The sequence below is a fragment of the Physella acuta genome, unplaced genomic scaffold, assembly GCF_028476545.2.
Source record: "Physella acuta isolate Inbredline_101_S28 unplaced genomic scaffold, ASM2847654v3 ptg000671l, whole genome shotgun sequence".
In the NCBI taxonomy this organism is placed as follows: domain Eukaryota; kingdom Metazoa; phylum Mollusca; class Gastropoda; family Physidae; genus Physella; species Physella acuta.
The window spans coordinates 156,767-179,018 of record NW_026732190.1 but is presented as its reverse complement, the minus strand read 5'-3'; the positions used below and the strand labels follow the sequence as shown (position 1 = coordinate 179,018).

The window sequence follows — 22,252 nt, the reverse complement described above, 5'->3', positions numbered from 1 at the left end:
CCGACATCCAGATTTAACTGATACTAAAAAGAGAAACAACTGACCTTATCCAGCATGGCATATTCTAGCTTTGTTAAGCAAACGGCTGTGGTCGTGTTGTTGCCTCTAGTAGCGTACGTCACCTTGGTGATCCAAATATGGAAGTTGTTGAAGGCTATACTAATGATAAACAGGCCCACGATAGCTCGCTTTGCTATAATAGTATTGCAAAACTTTTGGACGCTACAGAGAAAATGAAAAAAATATTAAAAGATATGAAACATAAACATATATATATATATATATATATATATATATATATATATATATATATATATATATATATATATATATATACATATATATATATATATATATATATATATATATATATATATAAAATATACATATATACATATCAATGTACTTATGCTACGTGATTTGGACAAGCCGAATTTATTAAATGTGAGTGTCGGTATTCAAGGACTTTTATACACGTATGATTACTATAGACAGGTAAACATTTATCTTTATGATTCAAGGTTTAATGAACTTATATTAAAAAAAAAATCAACACCTGTAAAATGAACCAATGGCGAAATATTAAAATTACACTGACAAAAGGAATTCGAATAAAACGGTCCCCAAAAATTAAAGTTTAAGTAAAAACAATTTAAATGAGGTACCTAAATGGCCGGCATATTCTGATGTAGTTCTCCACTGTAACCACCACAGTCAGCCACACAGAGATGAACGCAAAGAAGAAGCTCATGAAGATTATTGTCTGCAGACAATAAGAAAACACATCAAACCAGAATTGATTGCAAGGGAAACAATACATTTTAAATAATTTCAACACATATTTATAAACAAAACAAAACGATTGTTCTTTTTTTTTCAAATTTCTACATTTAGAAATAATGCATTTTTAAAAACTATTTAAAAATTTTTAAAACCATAATCTACTAGATTAAATAGTCAGAAGTCTTACGGTTTATCCGACGGTTAGTAGTAGTTTAAAATATAAAAACAATGCCTTCTTCTTGTGCTAGCCTTAAGGAGATAACAAAATAGTTAATTTTATATTCATTTGGAGACGAAAGTCTCGAGTTGGAATCCTGGACTGGCAACCTTAGACGATCTTTGAGCCAATCCAGCTCTTTTGGGTACCTAGACTACCTCAGGGAAAATAAAGGCGGTTGGCTATAATGTAGAACAGATTGACTCTTCTGATGCTGATATTGTAGACACGGATAAATTCTATATAACCTTCTCCATGAACCGTAATGTTAAAGTGATACTTAACTTTTTCTCATCCATTTCTCGTGTGTAGTTTATAGAATGATTGTCATTACGGATGACTGTCTGTAGTGTTCATGGTCAGTGGCGTAGCCAGGATCGTCTCAAGGGGGTTTCCAATTTTTACCCGGGGACAAACTTTCGATTTGCACCCCCCCCCTCAAACTTTCGATTTGCACCCCCCCCCCCTCAAACTTTCGATTTGCACCCCCCCCCCCTCAAACTTTCGATTTGCACCCCCCCTCTTACTTTTTCTATATACCGAGGGGTCTATGGGGGGGGGGCGTGGGTTTATGACCCCCCCTAACCTCCCCTGCCACTGTTCATAGTATTAGGTGATGTGGTAGATAATAAAAAAACAACAGCTGACACTATTCGGTTTAACACGAATTCTCTTGTATTTTATTTGATTCACTGTGTCTTGAGTCCGTGTGATGATTGATCATTTTTTAAACTAACTCAACATTACAACGAAGGGCACTAATTTGATGATAATAATATAGCCCATGGCTGCTGTGTTTTACCCCCCCCCCCACCTCCCCCATGTATATCTTGACATTCTACAGTGCAGATGACGTCTAACTTAACACATCCCTATGACGCCATCGATTCACAAGACAAAATCCTGTGAGACCATTAACTGACCTCGCACATCCCGCTGTCGTCATCAACTGACCTGACAAATCAATATGACGTCATCGTCGAACCTGGCACAACACTATGACGTCACCAACCGACCTGACACGTGATTATGACGTCATCAACTGACCTGACTCATCCTTATGACGTCATCAACCGACGTGACATATCCCTATGACTTTCATCAACTGACCTGACATATCTCTATGACATCATCAACTGACCTGGCATATCCCGTCGACATGGAAGTAGCCGAGCCTGAAGACGTCAGAGAGCCACCCCAGCAGATAGAAGACCAGGAACCCACCGTCAGACACCGACCTTGCTGCCAGGTACCAGCTGAAACGTGGAGGGGGCGGGGGTTTGGGGAGGGGGGGTGACCGAAATTACTTCAAATACATATTTTTTTAAATTATTAGTTTTCATTTTTTTTTTTTATGTTATGAGTTGTGAATAATGAAATTAACTCTTATCGGCAAATATTGTAGCTTAGATTTAACTTTTGTTTAGATAATACTCAATGTCAACGCAATAGTCGGTGCTTAATCGGGACATTGATAAATTGTTAAAACTTAATTTTCCAGTCATTGTAAATAACTTATCTGGACAGTGCATTGAAAGTAACTTCGCAAATTTGAACTAGCCACTTATTCATGCTTAAGTATCTGCGTTATGATGCTTCCAGATAGTAAGTGATATCTGGTGTGGTGTACTCATTCAGCCCCCCCCCCCCACATACACACATGTGACGCTATTGCTTTCCGATTTTTTTCTTATTTTTATACCTGTAGCAAAAAGTGCGTCATGATTTGTCAAGTTTATTACGACTCATTGAAAAAAGTAAGCCTATATATTCGCGAAAAACTCGAAAGTTGCTTATGAAAGATAACAATTTATTTGAACTTGTATGCAACACGTTGAAGTAAGCAAATGATAGTATATAGCCCAGTAAGCTAAATTAATGCTATTCATTTATAGGTTGGAGTTACCTATGTTATCTATGTGCATCATCGTTCTAGTTAACATTATCTTTACAGTGCATCGAAATATAAATGTGCATGAACAATTCCGTCATTTCATATTAAGATAATGGAAACGGGACTTAGTCATCTAGTCTTCATTACCTCAAAAAATTAATTTTAAAACCGATAGCATGGAGTGGTCGAATGGTAGAGCGTTCGACTTCTAACCCGGAAGTCTCGAGTCCCTGGCTAGAATCGTAGCTCGTCTGTGGGTCCATTCGAGTTATGGTCAACTGATGTAAAGGCGAATGTGCATAGTGTTGACCACAGTATACTTACATGAGCCGAGGTTATAGAAATAGGGGAACTCTACTTCACAAACCCCAAAGGGCCGTCAGGCTAGAAAGGGAACTTGTCTTAAGTTACCTACCACGTGATGTAAACAGTGTGACCTTGACCTACCTGCAAGAGGTTCTCCTGAGTGGCTTGGAGACAAAGACGAAGAAGGCCAGGACGTTCCCTATGATAGCGGTCACGGCAATCAGGGGCGGAGCAAAGAGATAGAACTTGTTCAGAAACTGTGGAAGGAAAGGGGGTTTGAGATAAGTAAATAGTTGAATGTTTTATATAATGAATGTTTTTTCTATCTCATCCTGGGGTAGGGGTGGTAGGAGATAACTAGTGTGTTGTATGTAATGTAGGCTTATTCTATTTCATGCTAGGGTGGGGTGTAAATTAATTCCCCTCTCCCCCGCCCCCCCCCAACCCTGAAGAGATGCTTGAAATAAAGTGTTTGAATAAAAAGCTACATCTTCCTTTTTAAACAGAATAAAATATTATGTATTGTCTAACTATTATATCGTATCTTATATATCTTAACACTCAACATTTCAACTAGTAGGAATGTATATTTTTGAAAACATGTAAATATATTAAAAATATACTAAAGATAAATCGTAATTAAATATAAAATACCGCTGATACAAAATATTATTTTTTTTTCACAAAGGGATGCTACTCGTATCAAAGAATTTTTATTTATTCTGTGATCGATTTCTTCATAAAATGATGATCAGCATCATCCCTTGTTTTCTATTCAGCAATTGTACAGTTTCAAAATATTAGTTTTGACACCCATTTTTAATCACTCAGTCACCAAAGTATATTTTTATTTATTTTCTCCTAATTATTATTAAAGTTTGTTAAAATTTCAACCAATCACATAAGCTTAATATACTATTGAAGTTAATTTTAACTTATCATTAACTTCTAGACTTTACCTTTCCTTTATCGGTACCAGCGAGTGGTACCAAAGATTCAATATCACATTTAAATTTAAAAAGTTCAACTCGGATTTTTTTTTTACTTTACCAACGAAACAAACTAAATGGCTTCATGACGTGACTTCGGTAATTGTTATCTAATTACTTTTCCGATAGTCATCCTTAGTACGTGATGGTCTCAGACTGCATCGAATACAACAGAAAATTTATAATCAAGGGAAGTAACCTAAAACGTATATATATATATATATATATATATATATATATATATATATATATATATATATATATATATATATATATATATATATATATATATATATATATATATATATATATATATATATATATATATATATATATAACTTTTTTTAGGGAAAGTTTAGTATGACACTAAATAAATAGTTTTTTAAAAAATTATCTATAGCTGTAAATTACATGTCTGATGCTAAAAAATAGGATTGATTTGTATTCTAGTTTTAGTTAGAATTTAATAAAACATGTTGGTTTTTTTTTATTTCAATTAGAAGCTCAAGTTAAGTATAAAATTTTATTTGTGCGAAAATATTGACGAATTAAAAACATTTAAAAATACTTTAAGATTATTTTGACATTTAGTGAACTATATCATAGATTTAAATTCATTTTCGAGAATAAAACAACTTTGAAGAATAATTTGATGTTATCACGTTGATATCTATTTTGCCCCAATTTACATTTACGCTTTCCGTTTTTGTACTGAAAACTTAATCAAATGGAAAAAAATTCTAATGTAAACAAATGATCATCAAGCTGTTGAACAAAGCTAGACACGCTTATTTATTTCCAAGGCAACACATTTTTTATAAAAATGTACACATGTAATTAATATGATGAGGTCAAGAATAATTTAAGGCTAAAAAAATACCCCCTGGCAACAAAATTCATTAATTGAGATGTATGTTAGCCAAGGAGAGCATACGTTCGCCAGACATCAAAACATATTTTGGAGCCGAATCGTAAATCGGGCAAAAAAATTTTTAACCCGCAAGGGGAGTTAATTCGATCGAAAAATTATACAGTTTTATGGTTTCCGTGTAGAGAGATCAATGACTCAAGGGATAAAATAATCCGAAGCTTGGCAACCGCCAATTATACAGAAACTGAATCGGAAATTATAGTTTAAAAAAAAATTACGTTCTACCACTACATTTAACTAACCTTAAGCAAGGCAAACTCCGGTTTTTAAACTTATAAGGAACAAATAAATTTAGTCTAGATTATAGTACGCAGGGCTAAAAAAAACATTTAAAAATGTTATATTTGATATTTGTTATCTATCCCCAACTTCATGAAACTTTACACAGTATTTACACAGATAAGCACTTTCAATTGGCTATATGAATATGTAGAAAACACACTTCAAAAAATTACATTCTTGGTTTTTTATAAAAATAATTACTTAAACCACATAATTTTATAGAAAGTACTCTTAAGCTGATTGGTTAACCCCCATATACAAAGCTACACATAAGGAGTACATAAAGTCCATTACATTATGATTACATAAATATTGCGTAGGACTGTCGTGATAACAAATTCATTTAAAACGTTAGCCTAAATTTCCGTTTCGATAGAAAAAACAATGAATGGCATCAGAACATTTACACTTCTTTTTCGCTCTTAGTTGTAATGTTGGAACGGATTTCCGCCAACAAAATTAAGTATTACGTGTCAACTTATTATGCGTCATGTAGGCCGTTGACTCAGATTTCAGCCTGCTTTTCTTTCTCTTTATTAGCTTCAATAACGTTTGTCCAGCCAAGAACAAACTACTCTAGTTGCTCGATTTAGGAGTTTTGTCTTCAGATGAGTTGCTGTCCCGAGCTATCGAGCCTCATCCACCGCGGGTTCGAACTCGGGACTTTTTGGTCAACAGTCATGAACCAACAATCACTCGACACTATTGTCTGTTGTCTCTTCCCTATAGGGCTGGTAAGTAGGTCATCAACCAGTTCTACGGCTCAATAAAACCTGCATGAGCCATAGAACTGGTTGGTGACCTACTTACCAGCCCTACACACAATATAACAAAATCTAACCTTTCACCTCCTTGTATTAAGAATGTATACTCTATCCAGTCATTCATATATATTTAACCTTAATCCCTAAAAATACACAAAAAATATCACAGTTCATTATAAGATCTAGGTAGGATATAATAGCTAACCTGTGTGAATTTTAGTTGCTTGAAACAGCACGTATAGTAAAATATATTTTTAGCATTCCTTTATTTACATCAGATTACGTGGACTTAAATAGCAAGCACCAATTTTTAATTAATGGTAAATTTGTTTTCGTTGTAACTAAATCCAACTTTTTGGACTTCACGGGACTAATGTTTTTTTTTTTAGTTGTTTCATCCAACACATGTTACTTTAACTTAGTCATGGACTTCAATTTCCGCGGTCGATTCAAAAACAGCATGCAGTATATTCAGCTAGCTACAAAACAAATTAAACCTCACGCATAAGCTTCGAGTAATACAAAAAGTACATCTGTTTGTTAAAAAAATGTTTTGGGAAACAGCTTGCAAGACCGTGCTACATACGGTCGATACAAAAAAAAATGGGTTATGTGTAGTCTTTTTTTTCAGAATATTTTTTTAAATTTTTGTTTTGTTTTTCTATATACAATTTTTTACTAGGGGGGAGAGGGGGGGGGGGGGGGGGGAAGCGGCGGTAGACGAGTTTTTTCGGGGTGGGGGTGACATAAAAGCCTCCCCCTGAAAGAAACATTGATTATCACATAGACTGTAAATCAGGGGTTCCCAACCTTTTTCACTCTAGAGCACATTCTAAAATATCGGTAGGGCGGCGGGCACCACCTTTTTTAAAACGACAAACTCCTTCCAGAGGCGTAGCGATTTGCAGCCCCCCCCCCCCTCAAACTTTCGATTTGCACCCCCCCCCCCCTCCCACCTCAAACTTTCGATTCCCATCCCCTTCAACCTTTCAATAATGTTTATGAAAAAAATTCTGTCTCTGTCGAATAGTGAGAGGCGGGCACATGCGAATCGTTCGGCGGGCGCCATGGCGCACGCAGGCACAGGGTTGGGAACCCCTGCTGTAAATGATAACACCATTTCCTGTATGCTCTGGTAGTAAATTAATTTTGTGTGTCTATAATGTTATATATATATTTTTTTCTTATATAATTCATTGAAAACTTCACGTAATTTTGTAGTCTTTCTCTCTCTCTTTCTTTATATATATATATATATATATATATATATATATATATATATATATATATATATATATATATATATATATATATATATATATATATATATATATTGGCCCCCTATATACTTCAAATTTTATTTTCTAGCAAGGCCCCAAAAAGATGAGCGGAGTGGGGGGGGGGGGGGAGGGGACAATTCTGACCATATAAAAAAAATAGCATAGATAATATTCTGAGTTTTGTACCCCAATATCTAACCAATCAATCAGAATGATAAATGCCCGAGCAAATAGCGTGAGTTGATTCTACACGCCGGCCACTCGCTTAACAACAATAACAACATTTCTTGACGCCGGTCATCGTTTAAGGTGGTCACGGCACGTGATCCGCGCGAGACTCGATTGGCTGTAAATCTTCATAGATCACGTGATATTGTCACGATATCGTGCTTGATTCGGGGATCGTGTGGTATGGCACATCTATTGCAGCTTTAATGTGTGTTACACATTATGTGTATGTGTAATTGGGGGTATTATCCCTCTATTGAAACTATATTTGCATTATGCAATATTTACAATGTAGTTAGGGGGTGGAATATTTTAAAACGTCACTCTGATTGTGTATTATACAATCTTAATATACATGTTTCTTAATTTGGGGGCGGGATGAATATATTGTGTGATTTTTATAATTCTATTACATCGCGTGTGTATTATACAACACATCCGGTGAGGGGGAGGGCAGGTGATATTTTTAATATATTACAGGAGGCGCTCATTTATCATATAAAATCAAATAGATGCTGCACTTTTGTAGGTAGTGGTTAATGTCAGGAGTTTTAATATATATCAGCATGATGGCGGGTTGCCCGGGGAGGGAGAAATCTATTCTAAGTGAATTTTGGGTACGGAATCTTAAAAGTGACATAGGCGCAGTTAGTTGCCGCGAGAGAATTTTAAAAGGATGGTCTTATACAAAAGCTATCTTGGTGGGTTATAAACAGAGAATAGGCTATAAGTCTACAACGCTAGAGTGTTCCGGAAACTGTAGTTTGGCCAAAGTATGTTTCGGTTTTGGGTTTTTCCCTATTCGGGTATACAGAATGGCAAAATATTTCGTAATTACTGATTGCTTATCTTCACGTTAATATTATTGGGCAGTGTTCTTTTTTTAAAGGATTTGATAAGATTGTTTATGTTTACTTCTAAAAATAAATATCACAACCACAAAACCCACATCTATTACTAAAAAATAAAAATAAAATAAAAATATCAATGCAAAAGTGTGTGAATCTATAACGTTTAATTCTATTTAAAATGTATTTATGGTCGGAATTTGAAAATGTATTTACGGTCGGAATTCGTTTCCCTTATACCCCCCCCCCCCTTCCCCCCTCGCGGTCATTGACGTTTTAGCGGCACTGCAGTGCCACTGACAAAATGCCAAATATTAAAAGTGCAACGCTGGTTTTAGAAAATCAGAATGTTATATGTATATTTTTTAATTAAAAAAATACCAGACACTCCGAAACATCACGCTGTCAAGGACTTTAATAAAATACTGCGCTAGATCGTAGGAAGTGTTACGTCAAGCCGAACATCTGCATCGCTGGAACTTTATTGGATCGCGTGTTTATCAAAACTTAGCGGAATTACGATAGGTCAGCTCCTAGGGATGTGGGATGTGTTGTCAGTCATACTGAGCAGTGAGGCCGAATTTGTCAGTCTGACACGCACATACACACACACACCACACACACACACACCACACACACACACACATGCACGTATACACACGCACACACTAAAGCACACATACACACATACATGGCCATCATATGGCTGCTCTTAACTTAAGGCCCATGTTTTTGCTTGTATTTTTAATGCGCAGTCATCCAATGCCCTATTAAACTACGTAGCCATATTGCTATTGAAAACCTTACTCTACCCATAACTTGAGCCGTAACTTAACCTTAGTTTTGAACTTCAACTCAAGCTTCAACTCATACTTAGCTACACACATACATTAGGCAAAACCCTTTTATTAAAACGTGCTCTCAGATCATCCAACCGTTTCCAAAATTACTAATTAACATTCAACATAAAAGCAGCAGAAAATGCAAAACGAACATTCAAAATACAACACAATTATGATGTCAAAATTCTTTATAACCCAACCACATGTTATCAGACAGCTGATCAAAGAACGCTTTGAAACACAGAAAGGGAGGAAAAACATTAATACAAGAGAATACGATGCAGAGTCCTAGAACTATGAATCGAACCACTCACTATCGATTGTGAAGCTACTAATACAAGCAGCCAACCATGTATATACTTTTATAGACTGGTACATCTAATACTTGATAGGTTTGTATAGTTGTTAACGTGTCTAGTTGACGTTGATGAAACTAAATAATTGACTTTTGGAGCTAGACATAATTTATAAGTAACACATTGTACTACTCATGAGACATTAAGATAATTTAATCTTTACCCATCTTGTATCATAAAGGAGCACTTTGATGTTTTATTTTTAAAACTTTTTTTAACGTAAATAACATCATTAATATAGTTTTTTTCAATAAATATTTTCAAAATTCTTGATTTTTTCACAATGTACGATCATAATATAAATAAATGCGTGAATGTTTTCAATAAATAATAAACCGGGAGTGATCTCCCCTAAACTTTCTCGAATATTTTTATACGAGAAAAATGGCCCGTTGAGGAAGGATACACCGGGCGCTAGGTTGATAGTGCTGTCTCTTTTCTCTAAACAAAAACCACCCCCCCACACACACCACCCCCACCCCCACCCACACCCCCACCCACACCACCCCAACCCCCCCCCCACCCCCCCCCCCCCCCCCCACACACACCACCCCCCACCCCCACCCCTACACACACCACCCCACACACACACCACCCCCCACCCCCCACCCCCCACCCCCCCCCCCCCCCAAAAAAAAACATGTCTACCGTCCCATTCAACGAAATATAATTATATACTTTTTCCAGTGTCCGCCCCCTCCCCGAAAATTCTACACCCGCCCCCGAAAATTTCAAGTACCCCCACCCCTCTCCGGGGAGGAAAAAGTCTAAATTAAAACCACCCCCCCCCCACTCACCCCCCATCCCCCCCCCACACACACCCCCCCTCCCCCCACCCCCCACCCACAACCCCCCCCCCCCCCCCTAAAAAAACATGTCTACCGTCCCATTCAACGAAATATAATTATATACTTTTTCCAGTGTCCGCCCCTCCCCGAAAATTCTACCCCCGCCCCCGAAAATTTCAAGTACCCCCACCCCTCTCCGGGGAGGAAAAAGTCTAAATTAAAACCACCCCCCCACTCAACCCCCCCCCCCCCCCACCCCCCTCAGACGTTCTTACGCGGGGGTGGGGCTTCGCCCCTACCCGAAGAATTGTATGCAAGAAACTCTTCACGCAAACCATTTAGATTAGACAACATTTCCTTTTTTTCAATGTTTCAATGACGTCATTACATTACTGTGTGCACTCTCTGGTTTGAGATTATGTTCTACTCTACGCTATATGTGTCGACGTCATATTTCGTTTTTCGAATTACTGTGCAGGTTTTTAAATTCCTTGTGTTTTCTCTAGAGCGTTCTTGTCAGACAGATAGATAGATAGAGAGACAGCGAAACTATTATTATAGATAAAACTAGGCATGCTGCCCAGCTTCGCTTAGGCTTTAGAAAACATTGAGATTTTGCATGCTTAATTAATTCACCCGAGGGTCGGTCTACGACCTCAAGAGTTATGAAGAGGTTCCTCCGTGGACATTTTTTTTCGATTTATAGCTCATATAAGGTACCGGTCAGTCGAGGTCAGTTTTGACCCCCTCATCGTAGACTTTTCGGCCAACCGGCCCCCGTGTTCTGTCGCCCCAAGGCAAGATCCTGCCAAATTTGAAGCGCCTGCGGCGCCGGGAAGTGCCCTATCGGACACCCGACAATCTAGATCTAGATTCCTAAAAGAATTTTTTTTTTAAGTTTAGCCCGAGCATAATAAAAAAAAAATATATGAACCAAGTTGACTTGGTGTGTCTCGAACCCGCACAACCTGCGTGGTTTATAGTACACTAACATCTCCGCTATTTAGGTACCTTATAAATTACGGAGAATGAAACACGTATTTTAAAATCTTAACTTACGCGAATATGCCTATTCTTTCAAATTAATTTTTTTATCCCAAATTAGCCAGTTCCAAACAAAGATTTTGTATAAAATAAATAAGTCTTGAAATAGTTTAGTCCTAATATAGAAATTTATTTTTGGAATTGATTTTAGAGAAGTTAGAGTCTAAATCTAGATCTTAGCGTCTACGTCTAGATCTAGTTATTGCGTAGATTTAGTCTAGATCTAGAATCTCTAGATCTAGAATCCAAATACGTAAAATAAATTTTATGAGTTTAGGCCGGAAAAATTGTATTGTATACATTTCATAGTGTACGTAGATCTAAATCAAATTTGAATGAAATAGTTCATTTCTTTTTATTCAAAACACGGCAGATGACGTCATTAGTTAATGTATAAGCAATAGTGACGTCACAGTTTTATGCGTTCTTTTTCACATTTATTAATGCTTTTCCGGTTGCATAAATAATACTGTTTCTCTACATTCGAATACGCCTTTAATTTTTATTTTTCTTCTTTAACTAAAATTGTGGTTATACATTTAAAACATCTAACATATTATTTTCAACAGAAGTCCGTATAAAGTTCTCCATATATCGCTGCCGTTTCTGACGTGATGTCCGGCGAAAATTTTTTGCGGACAGACAGAGAGAGAGAGAGAGAAGAGCGCACATGGCGTTTTATATATTAGGATAACAGGGGATGGGAACTCGGGCTATAGACATGATTTTTAATCCATTTTAAATACTTAAAGTTTTAAAAATAGAATAAAATCTCGTAGACAAATTAATTGCACACCAAGTGAACGCGAAATAAAAAAGCGCATAATAGTGCGCAATATTATTAGTACTTTTAAAATTTACATTAGTTTTTTTGAGAAATCGGAAGTAGCGTAAATTACTACTTCCAGTCAACGGAAATGACTCAAAATTTAACAGAAGGTAGAGAATTAGATCTTTTACTTACATGCGAAATTTCATTTATCTATCTGAATTAGTACTCATGTTATAGGCTTTTGAAAATTTCAAAGTAGAAAAAGTACCACTTCCGGTTATCGGAAATCGCTCAAAAGTTGATACGGATCTACGATTTTGATAAAATACTTATATATGAAATTTCATCAATCTAGCTGTAACGGTACTCAAGTTATCGTGTTTACACACGGACACACACACACACACACACACAGACACACAGACATACGGACAAGATTGCAAAATTGTGTTTTTCCGTATCAGTGAGATGCAAAACGTCGAGATTTGCAAAAATCTCGATTTTTTTTTTGCACGATTACAAGACTTTCTCTATACTTCGTATATACGAGAAAGTAAAAAATAAAACACGAATATTAAACTTGTTCTAAAAATATTGTTTAACTTATTGCTTGTGACCAAGTCAACAGTTTAATATCATTTTAAATGGAACAAAAGTACCCACTTAATTTAGTATCAATTTCTACTTCGGCCAGACTAAACTGATGAGGTGTATATTTCAGAATAATGCAGTTTCCGTTTACTGTGAAAATAACTCAAACGCAATATACGACAATAAAAGATACCATAAATGTTTTTTCCAATTTGTTTTAATTTTTCATAACCCTCCTGTTATTTTATTTAATATCCAATAAATTTCAATATATTTTTCATGTGAAAATGCATATTTTCTGGTTAACGTATGCACCTTTACAGGGGCGTAGCGAGGGGGGGGGCGGGGGGTGCGGACCGCACCGGGTGACACCATTTAGGGGGGTGACACCAAGGCAAAAAATAGCAAAATAAATAGAGAAAAACTCGAGGGGGGGGGTGCAAATCGAAAGTTTGAGGGGGGGGGTGCAAATCGAAAACTCGAGGGGGGGGGTGCAAATCGAAAATTTGAAAGTTTGTCCCTGGGAAGGGTCTCTATGCCTCTGGGGGGGGGGGTGACACCATTAAGTGCCGCACCGGGTGACACCCGACCTCGCTACGCCACTGCACCTTTAAACTATCATTACATGCTTTAGATTATTACAGTCATAAGGATTACACAGTGAGCGACATAGTGTTAATTTAGGTAATGTATTAGTCATCAACTATGACATTGATGACATCACATATTCTGACGACAGTTGGGTGATTGCTTTTAACCCACTGTGGGTGACTCATGAATGATTGCTAATTTATAAGTATGTGGCTTTAAAAGTGTTTTATTATGGGCTCATTTGTAATACCTCTAACACATGTATACGTTATCAGTTGTGAATAATAAATCGTATATATATATATATATACGATTTGTATACGGATTGAAGGACACTTCAACCAACGCGTTAATACTCGAAACACATTGATGGTCTACAGTTCTATTTTCATTTCTCATACGTTTTCCGTATAGAATACAAAGAACGGCATTAGTACACTTAGGGGAAGCAAGCGCTGAAGGTAATCTACACACACCAAAAGGGGTAAAGTCCCTTATCTTACCAGAGCAAAGCCCGTCCTGGCCGTAACGTTTCCTGGGTGATAAGTGTTTTGGACTGAGCTCTGATTACCAAAGTAGCTGTAGAGAGTCGAGTTGAGAACGGCGTCTTCCATCGTTTCAGACCTGAAAATACACAGCGCATTTTTCTAAATTTTCAATAAACATAATTGTATTAACATATGTTCTTAATACCCTGGTGGAATTTTTTTATATTTAACTAAAATATCAGTTTGGGGCAGTGTGGTCGATTGGTAGAGTATACGACTTTTATTCTGCAAGTCTCGAGTTCGAATCCAGGTTCAAATCCGTAGGACGTTCCTGAGTCCACGCAGCTTTGATACTTACCTGATACACGTTATGTATGGTGCTGACCATACTATCCCTTCAAATACCTAGGTCACAAAACAGGTGAACTCTTTTTCACTTTCACCATAGACCGTCAGGTTGAAAAATGGAACTTTAATAACATAGCATCAGAATGTCGGTTTACACAGATAAAATAGTAAACAATTACAAAACGCATCGCTTCCAAATAACCAGACTGTTTTTACTCCAGTTTTAAAAGTTTTCACAACAAAGTTTTAAAGCTTTGTTTAAATTTACATTTTCGTATTAAACATTTGATAAAAAGGAATTATTGTGTAATTCTGGCAACATCTATTGCCAAACATTTTTTTACAATGATGTGGGTATATATATTTAGGTGTATACATCTTGAATAAATAAATAGAAAAGATGAAATAGAACACTTGGGTTAAGTGAAAGCCGTAAATATTGTAAATGTATAATGTACTATGATTAATCGGCTGACTTATTTGCTGGCGTACTAATTCTAATTTGACTTAATATTTATAACAGAGTCTATTTTTAAAATAATACAACATTAAAAGCCTTAATGTGACAATCATAACTGCCGACAATTCAGTGTAAAAAAATGTATTGTTTACAGTAAACTCGGTAGTCTTTTAACTTTGTTAAATCGATAAAAGATCAACAAAGCGTTACATCAAAAATTCATACTATCTTTCCCCAAAATCAGTCATCCGTGACTGATTGTTATTGTGGGCTATTTGCTCGGTTCTAGCCAGGAGTAAATGAGTGAATGATTGTTAGATTAGGGCGGCTATCCTTTCAATAGATCAGCTAGCATTACACCGCGCAGGTGTGTGGCATGCATTTCCGGCGGATAATGCCACGTGGTGAAGATGCAATCAAAAGTTGTAACAGCTTAACATAGTTTAGTGAAACAAAAAGAAATCACTGAGGGTTTATTTGTAAAAAAAAAGTTATCTCTCTCTCTCTCTCTCTCTCTCTCTCTCTCTCACACACACACACACACACATACACACACATATACCAAATTTGTCATCAAAATATTGACACATCTTTTATAGAACGCTGCTATATTAATTTTTAATGTAATGATTTATAATGTACTGTAAAGAAAAATGTTAAAATATTTACAAAACTAATGCGTATTTTTATAAAAATATACTGTTGTGATTTTGTAAATATTTTCAAAGGTTAGGGTTAGGTTAGGGTAAACAAAGTGAAACATTTTCTGCCCCCCGACTATCACCACTCTCAACCCCCATCCCAAATGATTCACCTGAACTAAAATCCATATAGGCCTAGATGAACACATAAATAGCTGCTTCTTTACCAATAGGTTAGTTTAACACGAAATCTTAACACTTAGATGAAATATAGATCTAACTTCTTGCATAACCAGCACTGTATAATTCCTTACAATTAATCATGCATAAAAGTTTTATAATGTGTATGTCGTAAATCACCGGATTTTTAAAATTTCTCTTGATAAATAATAACTACTTAAAAACGTTGCTATACGCCTTAAATGAATTAAAATATTAACATCTTCCAAAAATATCACTGAAAGCGGTTTGAATGGTAGAAATTGTAAAGAATATCCACGGAATATTAATTTGGCGCTATAATTATATGTGGTACTTGACCACTCTATTCGTGGCCAAGCACATTATACCCCCATCCTTCCCCGTCTCTACAGAGTACATAGTTATAGCTTCCCGATTTAGTGAGATAAATGGGGATTACTCTCCCCTGGGTGATTACATGCCCTCAGAGTGCTTCCCCATTTTCCTGTCACTGCTCAGGATTTGAACGATGTTGGTCTGTTGTTAAAAAATTATCCCTGTTGTAAACGCTGTTTAGAGACAGACAATCACGGTTTTAAACCAAATTTACACCCCAAAACACACAACCTAGCCAAAAAGGTTAGAGGAAAACTAAAAAGCTATAAAGTACGAAAAACAAAACAAAACAACAACAACACTATTCTCGGACAATATCCCTGTATCAATAGCGTAGCGAGGTCGGGTGTCACCCAGTGCGGTGTCACCCCCCCCCCCCCAGAGGCGTAGCAACCCTTCCCGGGGACAAACTTTCAAGTTTTCGATTTGCACCCCCCCCCCCTAAAATTTTCGATTTGCAACCCCCTCAAGTTTTCGATTTCCCCCCCCCCCCTCAATTTTTTCTCTATATATTTTGCTATTTTTTGCCTTGGTGTCACCCCCCTAAATGGTGTCACCCAGTGCGGTCCGCAACCCCGCCCCCCCCCCCCCTCGCTACGCCCCTGCCCTGTACTGCTGATCTTCACATTTCACCTCCACACTTCAGTATTAAGTCTTTAAAAATGTTAGTTTTCTTTCTTGTGTAGTTATAAGAACATGTTATAAACTCGCCGATACAGACTTAACAACCCTCGGTATAAGACAAACACCAAATAAGAAACCGCACCCCTATACGCCTTATTCCAATCATACAAGTTGTAGTCGATTTGATAAAGCGATGCGTCTTTCAAATAGTGATTAGATTAATCGTAATAGTCGCTCCGTTGTTTTTCTCTTTCTCGTGTAACGTCAAAGCTATGAAGTACTAATCATTGTTTACTTTCTTTACTTAAAGTTAATGGAAAGTGATACACATAATTGTTTATGTAAAAAGTACTTCAATGCCTTTGGGAGTTTTATGTGTTAAAATAATTGCGCAATAATACACAATGAAAGTTTATAATTTATGTGTCTATCCTATTTTTGTGTAGGGAAATCTTCTTTACAAGGGGTATTATGTTACACGTAGTAAATTATATTCACAAATAGCTCACGCTAATTTTAAAGTTAAACCTATCGCTACCAATGTACGAACTGTCGTAAATATGTTCCCAACACTTACATTAATATCAAAATTACATGGGCGATTACAAAATTAATAGCCGGAGACAGCTTAAAATAGAAGGGTTAGATTCAAGTCCTATGTTCGACAAGTAGCAAAGATGACTTAAATCAAGTCTAGCTACACCTATTTTTGGGATAGTCCAGTATGGACACTGGAAAGAGGAAAACCCCCATAGTAGTGACTCTATATATTGTAACAATTACATGTAACCGTTTGTGTATATCATCACTCGTGTTAAACAAAGGAAATAAAACAATATACAACAGGAAACATCCAATAATTCCACTTTATTAATATGTTCAGCTTAAATATGAATTTAAATTTCAAATTGGGATTAATGAAAACAGTAAGCTGATAAAATACATTATAATTTTGTGTATTGTGTTTTATTAAATGGACATTATAATTCCTTGGTCTTGTGTTAATTAATTGAAAATCTAAAAACGAAAAATGTGTAAAACAAGTTTGCAAATAAGTATAGTGATATTAATAGGGTATTATAGGCAGAGGCGTAGCGACCCTTCCCGGCGTTGGGGACAAACTTTCAATTTGGCGCCCCCACCCCATATATTTTTTTTAAATATTTATAATGCAAAACTGCAGCTTAAATGAGCTTTTAATTTTTTTCCAACCCATTTTGGCGCCCCCTAGGGTCGGCGCCCGGTGACATATTACCCCCCCCCCCTGCCCCCTTGTTACGCCTCTGATTATAGGGGTTGGCGTGGTCGAGTCGGTAAAGCTCATGGTTACTAAACCGAAAAGTCTCGAGTTTAAGCTTTACGTTTTCTTGTTAATCTTTGTTAACAAGAGAAAATGTAAAATGTTTAACCATTGCTGCTAATCTATGTGAACTAAACAAAATATAAAAGACGCACAATTCACTTACTAGTCGTTGGCATAAAAACAAGAAGAAAATACACATTTTATACAGGGAAAACAAAACAAACCACAGTTTATAAGACCAAACACACGATTACAATTCCGAAATCAGCCACTTGTTGGGGGTAGTCGAAGACAACGAAACACAAAATAAATTAGAAGTTGTAATACAAACGCAGATTATGCACCGGTGTGTCCCAGACGTGTAATTGTCTTAACCCCGTGGTATCCAAGGACGCGGTAGATTTCCCCAAAGTGCCGTGAGATCTGGCTTGGACAACATCAAAAGTACATGCGTGTTACCGGAGATTTTCTTACGTTTTTTTTTATATACAGCTGGATCGGTTTTAGTTGTCTTGACCTCCGAATGATCCGTTCGAAAAAATGTCTTTCAAGGTTGTTTTTGCCATAAACACGAAACACGTTCGTTCATGCAATTTAGTTGTTTTTTTTTTAAATGAAAAAAAAAATATCTTGTATATTTTAGATCGAGAATGAAACATTTTAAATTCAATGTGTAAACAGTCATTTTTACACATAAAGTTTAATAAGTCTTCAGGTAAATTTAATTTACTTTTTATTTGCAAATATCCACTGTGAACAGTGTTTCTTCCAGTCTTCTAGACTTTTTTCTTTTTTGTTTTTTTTTTTTGGGGGGGGGGGGGGGGGGGTTTGGCACATGAAATATTTTCGGGGGGGTGAGAGGGGTGGACTAAATTTTCCGGGGGGGGGGGCGGACACTGGTAAAAGTATATGATGCCTGGAAGAAATACTGTAAACTAAACGTTGAAATTAAAATCATTTAAAAAAGATAATTATGCACTGATTTATCTAGCAAAGAGCAACACAGGGCTATCTCAGAGAGTTCCCAATTTAAAAAAAAATTGGGGACGGCGTAGTTGAGTGGTAAAGCACTCTACTGCAAGTAAAACAAACACGAACTATTTAAATGTAAAATGTAGAACTTCATAATTCTAACTACAAAACCTTCACAAAACAACTTCGAGCTCAACATATTTGGCTACTTTGATTACAAATGTTTCACTAAGCATTAACCCTAACCTCAACACTACATGTCGGTACTTCTAAACCAATTGAACCAGAAACTTCAAGTGAGTTCGTTAAATCGATTTCAACTCAGTTTAAAAAAAAAAAACTGGAATTAAAAATAATTACTTCATGTCTGGTCGCTTCTGTTAACAAAATACTAAATGCATTTTCGTTCTTAGCTTAAGGCACCGGCATTAACTGCGTACGTTTCTGCTAGCTTTCCAGTTGACATAGATGTTAGGAGAAGTGCTTAAGTCGGGTATTTCAGCCCTTAGACCAGCCCGCGTCTTCTAAGTTCTAGATCGCCTTAGCTCCGTGCCGTCTTCAGGATGGACGTTCAATGGGATTAGACGGGGATTAGCTCCCACTGTGGTCTATAGCTGAGTGGATGTATTGTGGGGATAGTAGGAGGATGGGAGGACTGGTGGGGTGGTGGAGGATGGGAGGACTGGTGGGGTGGTGGAGGATCGGAGGACTGGTGGGGTGGTGGAGGATGGGAGGACTGGTGGAGTGGTGGAGGATGGGAGGACTGGTGGAGTGGTGGAGGATGGGAGGACTGGTGGAGTGGTGGAGGATGGGAGGACTGGTGGAGTGGTGGAGGATGGGAGGACTGGTGGAGTGGTGGAGGATGGGAGGACTGGTGGAGTGGTGGAGGATGGAGTAAATGGTGGAGTGGTGGAGGATGGAGTAAATGGTGGAGTGGTGGAGGATGGAGTAAATGGTGGAGTGGTGGAGGATGGGAGGACTGGTGGAGTGGTGGAGGATGGAGTAAATGGTGGAGTGGTGGAGGATGGAGTAAATGGTGGAGTGGTAGAGGATGAGAGGACTGGTGGAGTGGTGGAGGATGGAGTAAATGGTGGAGTGGTGGTGGATGAGAGGACTGGTGGAGTGGTGGAGGATGAGAGGACTGGTGGAGTGGTGGAGGAGGGAAGGACTGGTGGTGGAGTGGTGGAGGATGGAGTAAATGGTGGAGTGGTGGAGGATGAGAGGACTGGTGGAGTGGTGGAGGAGGAGGGAGTAAATGGTGAAGTGGTGGAAGAGGGATGGACTGGTTGTGGAGTGGTGGAGGAGGGAAGGACTGGTGGTGGAGTGGTGGAGGAGGGCGCAACTGGAGGAGTGGTGGAGGATGGGAGGACTGGTGGAGTGGTGGAGGATGGGAGGACTGGTGGAGTGGTGGAGGATGGGAGGACTGGTGGAGTGGTGGAGGATGGGAGGACTGGTGGAGTGGTGGAGGATGGAGTAAATGGTGGAGTGGTGGAGGATGGAGTAAATGGTGGAGTGGTGGAGGATGGAGTAAATGGTGGAGTGGTGGAGGATGGGAGGACTGGTGGAGTGGTGGAGGATGGAGTAAATGGTGGAGTGGTGGAGGATGGAGTAAATGGTGGAGTGGTAGAGGATGAGAGGACTGGTGGAGTGGTGGAGGATGGAGTAAATGGTGGAGTGGTGGATGAGAGGACTGGTGGAGTGGTGGAGGATGAGAGGACTGGTGGAGTGGTGGAGGAGGGAAGGACTGGTGGTGGAGTGGTGGAGGATGGAGTAAATGGTGGAGTGGTGGAGGATGAGAGGACTGGTGGAGTGGTGGAGGAGGAGGGAGTAAATGGTGAAGTGGTGGAAGAGGGATGGACTGGTTGTGGAGTGGTGGAGGAGGGAAGGACTGGTGGTGGAGTGGTGGAGGAGGGCGCAACTGGAGGAGTGGTGGAGGATGGGATGACTGGTGGAGTGGTGGAGGGAGTAAATGGTGGAGTGGTGGAGGAGGGAGTAAATTGTGGAGTGGAGGAGGGAATAACTGGTGGTGGAGTGGTGGCGGACTGGTAACTGGTGGAGTTGAGAAGGATGGGAGTAACTGGTGGTGGAGTGGTGGAGGAGGGAGTAACTAGATGTGGAGCGTAGGAGGATGGGAGTACTGGTTGAGTTAGAGGAGGGGGAGACAAAGACTGGGGAGATCAGAAGGATTGAAGGCTAACCAAATTATAAGATTGGGGTGAAGACAATGTAGTTACAGAAGGGAGTAAAGACTGTTGAGTTATGGGATGATGTAGAGAGATGGTGTTACTTTCTGTTGCTTGTGGGAAAACACAAGAAAATAATACAGATTGTTTATGGAGCCTCGAGTTTGTGAGTAGCGTTATGGCAACAATAAATAAACAATTACTGATGTTTTTCTTTTTACTTTTTAACGTGGCAGTGTGAGTTAGTATGAGAAGCTCATTCTTGTTCTATTGTTGTTGTTGTTGTTGTGTTTGTTTGTTTGTTGTAGTAGCACTCACTCGATTTTTGACAAGCAGAAGATTTTTTTTCTCTAGGTTACAGTTGGCCAAATAGATTCAGGATTCTGATTCACATTATATTAAATTAAATAAAACTTAAATGTGTAGAGTTTTTGAGCGGGCGCATATATCCGTGAAAACATTAGCATACCATACAAAACAGTAACAGCTGTTAACAGTTATAACATTGAAAATAGCCATTGCGAACTTAAGCAAATGCTTTTCTTTTTTATGTGTTGCGGACGATCGAATGCGAGAACTTTATTTTCTAATATGTTTAGTCCAAATATATTTTAAGTCCATAAACACTTTATTAGAATTAGATGTTATAAAACCATTCACGCAATGTATTATAGCACATCTATGCTCTAAAAAATAGTTAATTACTTTTATGTTTGTGTACTATTTAGCAGATTATTCTAGTTTTTCCTTTGTAACCGAGACAAGGTATGCAGATAAAGTGGAGTTTTCCTATTACAATGAGCTCTGTATAGAAGATGATAGTGTGGTCAGCGCCATGTCCATCCACCTTAGTTTCTATAACGTGAGATAGGTACCTATTAGAGCTGGGTCAACTCAGGGGAGTCAAAGTAACTGGAGCTTGGGATCCAAACACGAGACTTTCGAGTTAGACGTCTTAAGCTCTATCATTTGACCACGCATATACTTCCACGTAAATGTTAAATAAAAGCAACCGTTGATTATATCAAATATTACTGAAATTCTTAACATCTATCCTAACTGTAAAATCGCATGCGGTGAGTTTTTTTTTAAAAAAAAAACGTTTTTTTATAACAGAATATCCAGCTTCCGTTTTGTGTATCTTAAAACCG

The 22,252-nt window shown here is 37.8% G+C and overlaps 2 protein-coding genes across 2 annotated transcripts in view; one reads left to right on the top strand and one right to left on the bottom strand.

The window, feature by feature from the left end:
- Positions 1–22,252, bottom strand: part of LOC131949052 (sex peptide receptor-related protein 2-like) — a 40,033-nt gene that overhangs the window by 8,669 nt on the left and 9,112 nt on the right. Inside the window, exons 2-6 of the mRNA XM_059310816.1 lie at positions 14,010–14,130; positions 3,342–3,457; positions 2,142–2,256; positions 666–763; positions 45–222 (exon numbers count right to left, since the gene is read on the bottom strand). Coding sequence (XP_059166799.1) covers positions 45–222; positions 666–763; positions 2,142–2,256; positions 3,342–3,457; positions 14,010–14,120 — 618 coding nt within the window. The 5' untranslated portion in view covers positions 14,121–14,130. The remainder of the gene's footprint in view (positions 1–44; positions 223–665; positions 764–2,141; positions 2,257–3,341; positions 3,458–14,009; positions 14,131–22,252) is intronic.
- On the top strand, positions 19,176–20,967 carry LOC131949048 (putative PE-PGRS family protein PE_PGRS54). The gene is made up of 2 exons (XM_059310811.1): positions 19,176–19,214; positions 19,561–20,967. The coding sequence occupies exons 1-2, from the start codon at positions 19,176–19,178 to the stop codon at positions 20,965–20,967; spliced, it is 1,446 nt and encodes a 481-aa protein (XP_059166794.1).